This window comes from Lissotriton vulgaris, chromosome 12 (assembly GCF_964263255.1).
Source record: "Lissotriton vulgaris chromosome 12, aLisVul1.2, whole genome shotgun sequence".
Taxonomy (NCBI): domain Eukaryota; kingdom Metazoa; phylum Chordata; class Amphibia; order Caudata; family Salamandridae; genus Lissotriton; species Lissotriton vulgaris.
The window spans coordinates 589,866,429-589,878,528 of NC_141700.1; the positions used below are offsets into that span (position 1 = coordinate 589,866,429).

Consider the following 12,100-nt stretch of genomic DNA (forward strand, 5'->3'; position numbering starts at 1 on the left):
GCCCCGCTGCCCGGGATGAATTCGGGGGGTAGGTAGCACAAGGTCATCTCAGAGGTGGGGGTGTCGTGTCTGCCAGAACGGAGAGATTGGGTCCCAGCGGCCTGGAGTTCACTTCTAAGACGCAGGACCGTCGGGTCCGGCCCCCATCACCTCCTGGGGGGCAGTGGCTCCAGTCGTCGGCCCGTCTGAGCCGCCTCCAGTGTTCAGTTGCCCCCCTGTAGAGAGACGGTGGGTTCGGTTCCAGGCGTGTGCTTCCCCCGCATTGCCGGGGTGTGTGAGTTCATTCGGGCTGCAGAAGTGCAGGTGTCGTCCCATCGCCCTTCAGTGGGCGCACGGTCACGGAGGTTTCCATCCCTGCATAGGGGTGTGCAGCGGCGTTCCCCTCAGCAACCGTTGATCATCAAAGTGTGGGAGCTGATCGACTGGGGGTCACTGAGTGCGGGGTTTCGAGGAGTGGCCCTCGCAATCGTTCTCGAGGGAGCGAATGTGGTCTATGATGTCCTGCTTGGCCTGGGACGTGGAGCAGCCATCCTTTGGGAGCGTCCGGCGGCGTCGGGTCACCGTGGTCCAGTCCGGTCGAGCCGGGGGTCTCGCCTGGCACTTGGAGCGGGATGGGCTGCGCTCGGGGGACTCTGAGAGTCCAATCAGCTGTGCCGCCTCGTTGTAGGAGCGGATTGCCCTGCGCTTGTCACCCCAGCGAAAGATGAGGGCAAAAGGGTGTCCCCACTGGTAGGGGATGTCAAGAGACCGCAGTTTTTCTGTCACAGGGCGGAAGACTCTTCTTCTATGTAGCGTGTTCGGTGCCAGGTCTTGGAAGAGTTGAATCTTGTGCCCCCCGAATCGTAGGTCCTGCTTGTCCCTTGCTGCTTTCAGTATGGCCTCCTTCTCCGTGAAGTAGTGTACTCGGGTTATTATGTCCGGGAGAAGGCCCGTCTTGCCTCCCGCGCCAAAGATTCAATGTGCGCGGTCCAAAAGCGGCGGGGAGGTCCCTTCGCTGTCTCGCACCTCGTGCAGGAGCCGAGCTGTATAGGCCATGATGTCAGTCCCTTCTTCTCCGAGTGGCACGCCGCGGATGCGAAGGTTGTTGCGGCGTCCCCTATTCTCAAGGTCCTCCTGCTTTACCTGGAGCTCGATGTTCTGCTCCTCCAGAGCCGCCAGCCTCTGCCACAACTGCTCGATCTCTTCAGTGCGTGTGTCGACAATTTTTTCAAGCCCATCGACCCTGTCCCCCAGTTCTGTGACGTCTTTGCGCATCTTCTTGACGCATGTATGCACCTCCGACCGTAGGGAGCCTATCTCCGATTTCAAGTCCGCCATGAAGGAGGACATGAAGGCCTGGGTCACCGGGGGGGAGTCAGTGGCGGACGGTGGGGTTTCTTCAGTTGGAGCCGACACTCCTGCTTTTCCCCACATGGCGACCACTGACGTGCCTTTAGATGTCGTCGCCGGGTCCGTCCTGCCCCCTCCTCTGCCTCGGGTCATTGTCAGTCTAGGGCGCGGTGTCCAGGCACCTGGTATGTGCTCCTCGCCGCAGGCACGGTCCCTCGATGGCGTTGCCGGGACGTGAGGGTAGTGCGGAGTGCCACCAATCTTCCACTCCCCGCCCAAGCACCCCCCTGCGCGCAGTCCCGCTCTGCCCACAGGCCTGGGCCCTCCAACTCCCGGTAGTGCGCGGGGGATCCGCTGTACAGGCCGGTCCCCTGTAGCCCCGGGTGTCACACCTCACGTCCCCCAGGAAATGGCCTCGCCGCTCAAGAGTGGCACCGATCACCCCGGGGCCCCACAGTCAGCGCAGGGGTACTCATGCGCCTGTCGTAGCTCCGTTCCTCCGCTCCAGGACAGCCAGCTCGGTCCCAGGGACGTAGGTGCCAGTGGTTGTAGCAGATCTCCCGACCAGGCAATGGCGATGCCCTCCCCGAGCGAGGAGGCTGAGTCACATACCCTCCGTGGCGCCCATCAGAGATGGAGGGCCTATCTGCTCCACCAGTGCGAGGCAAGGCGCCCAAGTCACCCCCGCAGCCTTCCTGGGAGTGCCCCCTGCTGCAAGGTCCGGCCTGGGGGGCGCAGCAGGTGGAGGGCAGCGCAGGACCCGGCAGGAGCAGCAGGCCCGCCCCCGGCCGTCAGAGGAGCCAAGATGGCGGACAGGGTCCGATCCTGAAGAGCATGTAATAGTCCCAGCCATGGTCTAGCGGCTCCGGGCAGCGGCGGTGCGCCAGTCCACAGGTAGGGGGAGGGAGAGCCCCGATGCGGGGGAGTTCGTCAGGCACCCCGCAGCAGCTCCCGGTCTCACCGTGAGGTCCCCGGGCAGGGGGCCAGCCGGCAGCGCCCCCGCGCTGAGTGCGGCCTCAAGTTTCCGCCAAAGGAAGTCAGCAGTCGGGCGTGCACCGCACTCTTGTGTAGGGTCCGCCTCAGCGCCGGCAGCTCCTCTGTTCTGATCGCTGGGTCCGCCACACACAGTCCGCCACCGGAGGTCGCCCCGGCAGCGTTGGTCGCCCCCTCAGCTCCGTGTGTCTCCCCGGGGGTAAACGAAGCTCGATCACTGGCCGTCCGATGTGACGAGAAAATGGCGGCGACACATCGGCTTCAGCTTCTCAAGTCCCCGTCCGTCCCCTGCCGAGCCGCCGACACAGGAGCAGTCGCCCCGAGGGTCGCTCTCTTGTCTGGAGCACAGGTAGGGGTTAGGGCCCCCAGAGAGCTCCCCGAATTTCGCCTACTTAAGCTTATTTAAGCAGCGAGGCGACGGAGCACACTCGAGATGCGCCCGCTCACATCGCTGTCGTAGCCACGCCCCCCTGAATTCAGTTTTAAACGGCTGTTCTTCATCCACTTGGCTACGTCTTTCATCCCTTTGTGTAGGTTGGTTTTGGCGGTATTAGGGTCTTTGGTGAGGGAGAGGATCAGCTTGGTGTCGTCTTCGTAGGAAATTATGTTGAGGTTGTGTTGGCGCGCAATGGATGCGAGGGGGCTCATGTAGACGTTGAAGAGGGTGGGGCTGAGTGATGAACCTTGTGGTACGCCGCAGATGACTTCGGTGGCCTCTGATCTGAAAGGGAGGAGGCGGACCCTCTGGGTTCTTCCTGCGAGAAACGAGATGATCCAGTCTAATGCTTTTCCTTGTATCCCGACGTTGCTGAGGCGTTGTATAAGGGTGCTATGACAGACCGTGTCGAATGCTGCAGAGAGGTCCAGTAGGATGAGGGCAGCAGTTTCTCCATTGTCGAGTAGTGTTCGAATGTCGTCTGTGGCTGCGATGAGGGCGGTCTCGGTGCTGTGTTTGGCTCGGAAGCCGGACTGTGAAGGGTCGAGGGAGCCGTTGGACTCGAGGAAGGCGGCGAGCTGATTGTTGACGGTTTTCTCAATGACTTTGGCAGGGAATGGGAGGAGCGAAATGGGGCGGTAGTTCTTAAGTTCGGTGGGGTCTGCTGTGGGTTTCTTCAGGAGGGCGCTGAGTTCGGCATGTTTCCAGCTTTCCGGGAAGGTAGCGGTGTTGAGGGAGCAGTGTATGATATCCCGGAGATGGGGTGCGATGATGGAGTTGGCTTTGTTGAAGATGTGGTGGGGGCATGGGTCGGTTGGCGATCCGGAGTGGATGGAGTTCATCAGGCGGATGGTGTCTTCAGTGCTGATTGGGTTCCAGGCGCAAAGGGTGGCGGTGGGGGGCTTCAGTTCGGAGGAAAGGGGGATGGGATGGTCACCAAAGCTGTTATGTATGTCAGCGATTTTGCTGTGGAAGAACGAGGCTAGAGAGTGGCAGAGGTCTTGAGAGGGAGTGATGTGGTTGGTGCCGGCGCTGGGATTGGTAAATTCTTTGACAATGTTGAAAAGTTCCTTGCTGTTGTGGGCGTTGTTGTCGAGTCGATCTTTAAATGCTGATTTCTTGGTGGAACTGATCAGCTGATGGTGTTTGCGGGTGGCGTTCTTGAGGGCGGTCATGCTGTCAGTGGTTGGGTTTTTTCGCCAGGCCTTCTCGAGGGTGCGGCAGTTCTTTTTGGACTTCTTAAGGTCGTCATTGAACCAGGGGGCTTTTTTGCTACCTGGCTTGTTTTGATGGTTTTTTAAGGGTGCTAATTCGTCAGCGCTGTGGGTGATCCATTGTGTGAGGTGGATGGCTGCTTGGTTTGGGTCCGATGATTTGGTGGGAGGGTTTTGGTGTAGCGATGTGGTGAGCTGGTCGATGGTAATTTTGTTCCAGTTTTTACGGGGCATTTGTTGTGGGTGGTGGTGGGTCGTAGTCTTTCGGTAGTTGAAGTGGACGCAGCTGTGGTCCATCCTATGGAGTTCTGTGACGTGATTGAAGGAGACGAGCTTGCTGGAGGAGAAGATTGGGTGAAGCGTGTGTCCGGCGTGGTGGGTGTGGGTGTTTACCAGTTGTTTGAGTCCGAGATTGGCGAGATTGTCCAGAAGGGTGGTGGTGTTGTTGTCGTTGTTCTTCTCCAGGTGGAAGTTGAGGTCTCCTAGTAGAATGTATTCGTCGGAGGGAAGGGCGTGTGGGCTGATGAAGTCTGTGATGTCTTTGTTGAATTGTGTGCGTGGTCCTGGTGGTCTATAGATGAGGGTGCCTCTGAGTGTGGTCTTAGGGTTGGTGTGAATCTGGAAGTGAAGGTGTTCGGCGGTTGTGAGGTTGTCATTGGAACTGGTCGTGATGCGGATGGTGTTCTTATGGACGATGGCGATGCCTCCTCCAGTTTGGTTGATGCGGTCCTTTTGGATGATCTTGTAGCCGTCCGGGATGGCTATGGCGATGTCGGGTGCTGATGAGGCGTTCATCCAGGTTTCTGTAAGAAAGGCGATGTCCGGAGATGTGGTGTCTAGTAGGTTCCAAAGTTCGGTGGCGTGTTTGTGGACTGAGCGGGTGTTGAGCAGGATGCACTTCAGGTGGTTAGTGTCGGAGTTCTGTTTGGCGTTTGTGTGTTTAGTGTGAGTCCTGATGCAGTCGAACTTGCAGGAGTGGCAGGTGAAGGGTCCATGGGTGTGTCCTGGGGTGGCTTGGTGGCAGTCTGGGAGGCGTCCTGTGTTGAGTGCAGAGAGGGTTGCGGCGTCGTATGTTATGCGGGTGGAGTGGATTTTGTGGAGACCAGGGGGTCTGGCGCTGGGCGTGGTCCAGGCGTGGATGGGCGTAGACTGGCTTACTTTAGGCGCACCTTCGGCACGCATGGGGCGCGTTCGCAGCGCGTCAACGCTGCGCGTATGTTGCTCTGACATAAGAGGATAGTGAATGGGGGCGGAGCGAAGGAGGAGCAGCTGGGAGGCGGGAGCGGGGTGGAGAGACGGGCTGGGAGGCACAACAACAAAATGGCAGCAGAAACAAAAGCGAAACCGGACGAGATAGGGGCAATCTGGCAATAGTATGAATATGGGCAGTGGCACCGGCACAATCGGGCACAAAATACCGATACAAGCAATGCGAGCAAATATGGGCAGGCACAATTAATTATATAAGCAATGCGAGCAAATATGGGCAGGCACAATTAATTATATAAGCAATGCGAGCAAATATGGGCAGGCACAATTAATTATATAAGCAATGCGAGCACAGTCAGGTACAATTAATTCTAGTAGCGATGTGCAGTATAGCACTACAATACCGAGTTCACCAGGGAGCGTGGGGAGCGACCGCTTCTGCACAAGTCAGGACTTTTCCAGCGGCCTTGAATTCTGCATAAAAACTGACGACGCACAGTTTTTATTTAATTTCTATGTCATGTTGGGGCTAGGTGTGGGCGGAAAATCCGTTCCGCTCGCGGATTTTGCGGATTTTCGGGAAATCCGCAATCCGCGAGATTTGCGAATTTCCCGCAAAATCCGCAAATCCGCGAGCAGCGGATTTTGCTCGCGCTGCTCGCACTGTTAGCGTGAGTTCGCGCCCCGCGAATAAGTGCGAAATTGCAGAAATACGATCTTGGCAAAACTGAAAGTAACTACTTACCAGGTTCAAAAGTTCAGGCACATCATTAGTAGCCATTTCCTGTAGGGCTTCCTGAGGGGCCCCTCCAGAGTTCAGTTGCCAGTTGAAACTATTATGTGACCCTGCTCTGAACCTCAGAATAGTTACACATATGCCACAAAGGTCCTGAATTACAGCTAAGGGAGACAAGCAGGAGCCAGGCTGGAAGTTAAAATCCATTAATCAGCCCCTAATTCATTATTGTCAGTTGGGGCAGGGCAGGTGTTGTAACTAATTTTGCAACAATGAAAGCACTTAGCAAGTGCAAAAGATCACTAATCAGGGCGCACTAAGGAAGCAGGTGCCAGCTAAAAAAATATTCTGTGACACATTAATCAGCCCCAAATTAATTCAGGTCACTTGAGGCAGGGAAGGTGTGCTTTGCTTTGCCGAAAATAATGTACACTGGACAACCAGAGGGTGTAGTGATGAAACAGAGGGTGGCATGGGTGGGCCAGAGGGTGGCATGAGTAGTCAGAGAGTGGCAGTGGTGACAGAGAGTGGCAGTGATGAAGAAGAGTGTCCCAAACAGGCTGGACACGTAGAAACAACAAGTTCGCAAAACTTGCGACCCGACAGGTAAGTTCGCAAATTGCGAAATTGTAAAAACCCTCGCGAACTGGCAGAAACACGGGCGAACACAAAAAAAAAAAATCCGCAAATTCGCGGGAATTCGCGGATTTTGCGGATTGCGAATCCGCAAATCCGCAAAATTCGCGGATTGCCAATCCGCAAAATCCGCTCATGCTTAGTTGGGGCCTGTGAAGGGGAAAATCCTTATTGTTGTAATTTTCCATGTAACCTTCTATTCATGCTGACCCTCAAACTGAGCCTCTTCCCCATACACATCCACAACATTGCTACAACACCTTTATCTCCCAAGAACATCATGTATCCAAGGCTGTTCATTTCCACACCAATCTTCATATCTGCAAGGTCCTTCATCCTCATTTCAAGTATGTCCTGTCACACTACTTTATCTCCTACCACATTTCATCTCCTTGCACCATTCTTCCTTACAAGATCCTCCATTGCCTCACCACTTACACACCGCATTACGTCTGCTATGCCAGGGAACTGCATCTAGCAATAACAAACACAAAGTATTCCTCAATATTCACTCATTTTATTATCAAAATTGCATTGATTTTTTCTTTCTTTATTTTAGAAACTCAGAACACTGAATTTTTGAGTTATTAACGGAAGATGTCCTTGAAAAATGAAGTGCAATTTATCAAAAACTATGGATCCATTGACCCAGGAAAGGACGAGGATAACTTCACTGGCCAAACTTATGTAAGTAAACATTTACCGCATTCATTCTCTGTTCGACCACCAAAGTTATTGAAGGATTCTTTATTATGAGATAATACATAACAGAAATGATTTTTATCCATGTAGCGGACAAATGGTTAGGCAAGACAAATTTACCCACATTATTGCGTTTATTGAATTGAATAAAAACTAAATACACTTTTCTCATTAAAAATAATCCCATGAAACACATTTAAAAAAAAAGTCAATATGGAAAGTAGAACATATCAGTTGTACGTTAAAGCCGATCTGTAAAGTTTCTATATTTAAAGGGTGGCACCCACAAAGCAAGCATGTTACTATAAATATTTGTAATACATTTACATATACATTAGGTCCCAGAAATTGCTTCCTGTCTAGCTAAATTTTTAATCAGCAGTACCAATGTGATTAAGGGTCAATTTTGGAGGTTTACTGAGCAGATTTGAGTGTAGTGCTTCAGCATGGGCGATGTTGTAGCCAGCACTGCAGGAGTTGGGTGGTGCTGAAAATTATATAACATATTCTGGCGCTGTTGGACTCCTGGGAGGTCGTTGGACTTCGCAAACATAATGAGGAGCAATTCGTTCAAATGTAGTTACCAGTCATATGTATAGCCATTATGTGTTAGTCAGAACACTAAGTGGATAAAATGCCACCCAACATCTTCAAGTTTTCCTAAAGTTTTTGTGAGTCTACACCACAGAACATACCATGCATGTGAGTAAATAACATAAAACGTTGTGACACTCTTAAAAGAAAGAATAGCCTCTCAAATGGGCCTTTTGCAGTGCTTCTTTTTTTGGAACATTTTAGCTGCTACTCTTTAAGGTACTGCAAAACCCAGCAACCAAAAAACATACGGATAAATCTAGAGGTGTGAAGGAAGTCTGCAGAGAACAAGCTGCAAAGACATATGTTATGACATGCTTTTCCGTAGATTTTGGTGATTCTGTCAGTCACCCGGCCATTACTTACCACATCCTTTCTCAGGATCCAGAAAGACACCACATTTCGCAATACTTCCCTAAGAAAGGAATAAACACTAACAACAACAAACTAAAAATATAAGAACATTGCTGATGAGCTCGCAAATAACAACAAGTCACAACGCCTCCCCATCTGAGAGGGTACACAGCAAATTACAACACCTCCCCATCCGAGAGGGTACACAGCAAATCACAACACCTCCCCATCCGAGAGGACAAACAGCAAATTACAACACCTCCCCATCCGAGAGGGTACACAGCAAATTACAACACCTCCCCATCCGAGAGGGTACGCAGCGCATGCTCCTCCTAGCAATGTATTGGATAGAACGATTAGAATTTATACTTCCTTGCTGGGAGCCTATTTCCCTCCTGTATCAACAACTACCCATTAGAAGGGAACTTACCCATCCTTCTGTAGGCACTTGGTAAAAAGGGGCCCGACCTTCCCTCACAAAGAACACAAACAAATAATAATACACTTTGGGGGTCTCTTCATTACACAATGATAAAATGACAAAAGAAAGAAATAACTAAGCATCACAATCATACGCAATGGCTGGCATATACATATATACATAACCTGAAAATAAAAAGGTAGTTAGGCATAGAGAGAATATAAGAGTTAGTGGAACATATCACCATGTTTCTACACATCTCGCTTTCAGAGGGGGCTCATCTCTCTGGTTCAATCAGGATTCTCTGTTCCACAATCACAGTTGCACATCTGCAACGCAATGTATCACCAGACTGACTCTCACTCAGAGATCAGAGCTCAGACACCTCCTTTAGTAACCAGTGGAAACTCTTGTCGAAGCTTCTAGCAATCCTCGCCTTCTTTTCTCATCAGAGACTGTACCACTTCATACCAAGGTCACACCTCTGGTTGATCAGGCCTTTGTTATGACTCCGGCATAGAGTGAGCACATTCTTCTGACAAGAACCGGTCCTCTCCAGTTTAAGAAGGGTGAACAACAAGTAGTAAAAGAAACATAGCCTCCCACCTAGAAAGGCTCAGAAGATGGCGGCAGCTCAGAAAATGGAGTTGCTCAAGCATAGGCCACTAATCCTGCAAAGAGATGCAAGAAGGCATAAGATCATGCCAAAGCCAATAGGCAAGCCCTGCCATTAAGCAAGATGAAGTCAGAAACAGAAAGAGACATAATCAAACCCTTCTTTGAAGCTTCAGGTCTACACATCATTATGTTTATGTGATGATATGAATTGCAAAGCAAGATAACATGAACGCATGTCAAAGGCAATAGTCATCACTGCCATAAAACAAGGTAAAGTCAGAAACAGGCCTAAATATCACTATATTAGACTAAAATATGCTGAGATGGTGGTGGGCAAGGGTCATAATCGCACCGATTATCTACCAAAAATATCGGTCACTACATTCCATCCATGACCATTGTCCAACACCATTGAAGCTTCAAACAATATGCAAACAATTACTGAAACATAACTGACAGATTGAACAAAAGCAATTCTAGGGCAAAAGACTAGGCACACATTGAACAGATGACTAAAAGATACACCACCCAAGATAAAGCAAAGCATCAGGTAACCACCCAAGGAGCTAATCCCACAGTCCTTTATTAAGGGTCTATTGAACTTCAGATGACAATTATGCAAAGCAGTATTATGAGACTAGATGGATTTAGAATGATCAGAAAGACTAAAGCAACATTATCCATCAAGATCAGAACAGCCATGGTCCTGTTCCAACAGCAAGAAATCAATAACAACCCCATGCTGCAAAATAGCTATTTGAGCACCATGTATATCAAGCAGGAAATCAGATAAAGCCATCAAGGTGTGGTGAACAGATTTAACCATAAGACAAGCCAGTCTACTAATAGCGCCAACATTATAAATTGTCAGTCCAGGAATCCCTACATCTGAAGCAGCTAAACTAATAGATCCAGACTTAGAAAATAGAATGATGTTAAACCACGACAAAGTCAATAGGCCAAAGTCATAATTCACCTAACCTAAATAACACTTTGCACTTAATCCCTCAATATCCAACATGGAGCACATGTGTGCACCATCACTAACAACACTGCACCTCAACATCCCACATCTTCTATTCTTGGCAAGACTACTCTACTCTACTAAAAGAGAGCAAGATTATAGAACAGAAGAGAAATAGGCATATGCAAGACCATCCTACATTAAGGCTAGGGTAACATAGCACACTAAAGTCAGTACACAATGGAGGTGATTGAGGGTCATCACAGGGCATTGGGCCACTAAAGGGGCTAATTTACTACAACATATCAAGTGCAATGTCAGTAAAAGCAGGCCTTGCATTTAAGTTAACCTTCTGTGCATTCCGGCACTTTAATCACATTTTTAGGACTGTAAGCATGGTCTAAAACGATTGTAGTGTTCACACTTCTGTTGGGGAGAAAAAAAGTTAGGATTGGCTGAAGGTATCTGACTTGAAATCTTACCTCTTGGCAAGTAGAGCTATGTCCCATAAAACGTTATTTTGGGTGTCTGCTATTTCAAACCAGTGTGTTTGAAATAGCACATAAAACATACAATTGAAAAACACAAATGATTTACAGATGCAATCTCTGTGACCCTATTAAAGATGATTGTTGTACTAAACACATAAATGACTTAGGGAATTATGTCCATAATGGAAAATCAAAAATATACCTCAGAGAAACTTCCAGGCACCATTTCTTTCATATAGCAATGTGGGTGGAAAGTGAACTTGAAAGCACCTAATTTCAACAGAGCACAGTAAAAAGTTACATGTTGTTGTTGGATTTGGCCCTCTCTGCAGGGTCAACCCCTAACTGATTGCCTTCACTCCTGTTTTTCTGGATTTGTTTTTGTTGGCATTCGGACTCTGTGCACTTTTCTACTGCTAACCAGTGCTTACATACTGGTGCTCACTCCCCTAAACATGGTAACATTTTCTGACACCCAATTGGCACATTTAATTTACTTATACATCCCTAGTAAAGTGGTACTACCTGTACCCAGAGCCTGTAAATTAAATGTAGGCCTTTAGCACTTATTGTGCCACCCAAATAAGTTGCCCTTCAAAATATGTCTCAAACCTACCATTGCAGCCTGTATGCAGTTTTAAACTGCCAATTCAACTTGCTAAAATAAACCTTTTGCCAAGCTTAAAACTCTCTTTTTTAATACATATAGGACACCCCTAGGGTAGGCCATAAACAACTCATTGGGCAGGGTGAAGTGTATTATAAAAGTTGCACATGTCTATTTAAGCTTCAAATGTCCTTTTAGTGAAAAACTAACACATTGTTTTTTTCACTATTGTGAGCCTGGCGCTCTGATAGGATAATGTTGAGTTTTCTTATTACATTTGATAACTAATAACTTTTGTTTGTGAACAGGTAGAAATATCACGTTTAATGGTAACGTCGGATTTTAAGTCACAATAGTGGAGAAGTGTGGCTCAGGGGTTAGAGGCAGCAGACCCGGAAGCTGAGATTGGCCCTGGACCAGGGTTCAATTCCCCGCCTCGACGGGGCTTGGGCTCAATAATTCCATGGACTCGATAATTCTCGCTCCGGTGCCTACTCGATTCACGGGTTCACACTCTGCGACTCTGGGCAATAGCTTGCATAATCTCCACAACGGCCCCTCGCGGCGGGATGCCTGGCTTTCACCTTGCAGATACCCTGCCAGGGTTATCTCACAGGGGAATACCAGGACGGGTTCCCTAAGCAAGCGCATAGATGCCTGCGATGTGGGCGATTTGCGCTATATAAATACATGTACATTTACATTTACATTTACAATTCTGAAAATGCTACTTTTAGAAAGTTGCAAAAAACAAGAGGAGTCAGACCCAAAGGGACGAGGATAGGGCAGGGTCGTA

The 12,100-nt window shown here is 49.4% G+C and overlaps 1 protein-coding gene across 1 annotated transcript in view; it reads left to right on the forward strand.

Annotated features, from left to right (window-relative positions):
- The window catches only part of LOC147677796 (ATP-binding cassette sub-family C member 12-like), a 1,047,046-nt gene that overhangs the window by 76,475 nt on the left and 958,471 nt on the right, over positions 1-12,100 (forward strand). Inside the window, exon 2 of the mRNA XM_086945450.1 lies at positions 7,113-7,240. Coding sequence (XP_086801576.1) covers positions 7,151-7,240 — 90 coding nt within the window. The 5' untranslated portion in view covers positions 7,113-7,150. The remainder of the gene's footprint in view (positions 1-7,112; positions 7,241-12,100) is intronic.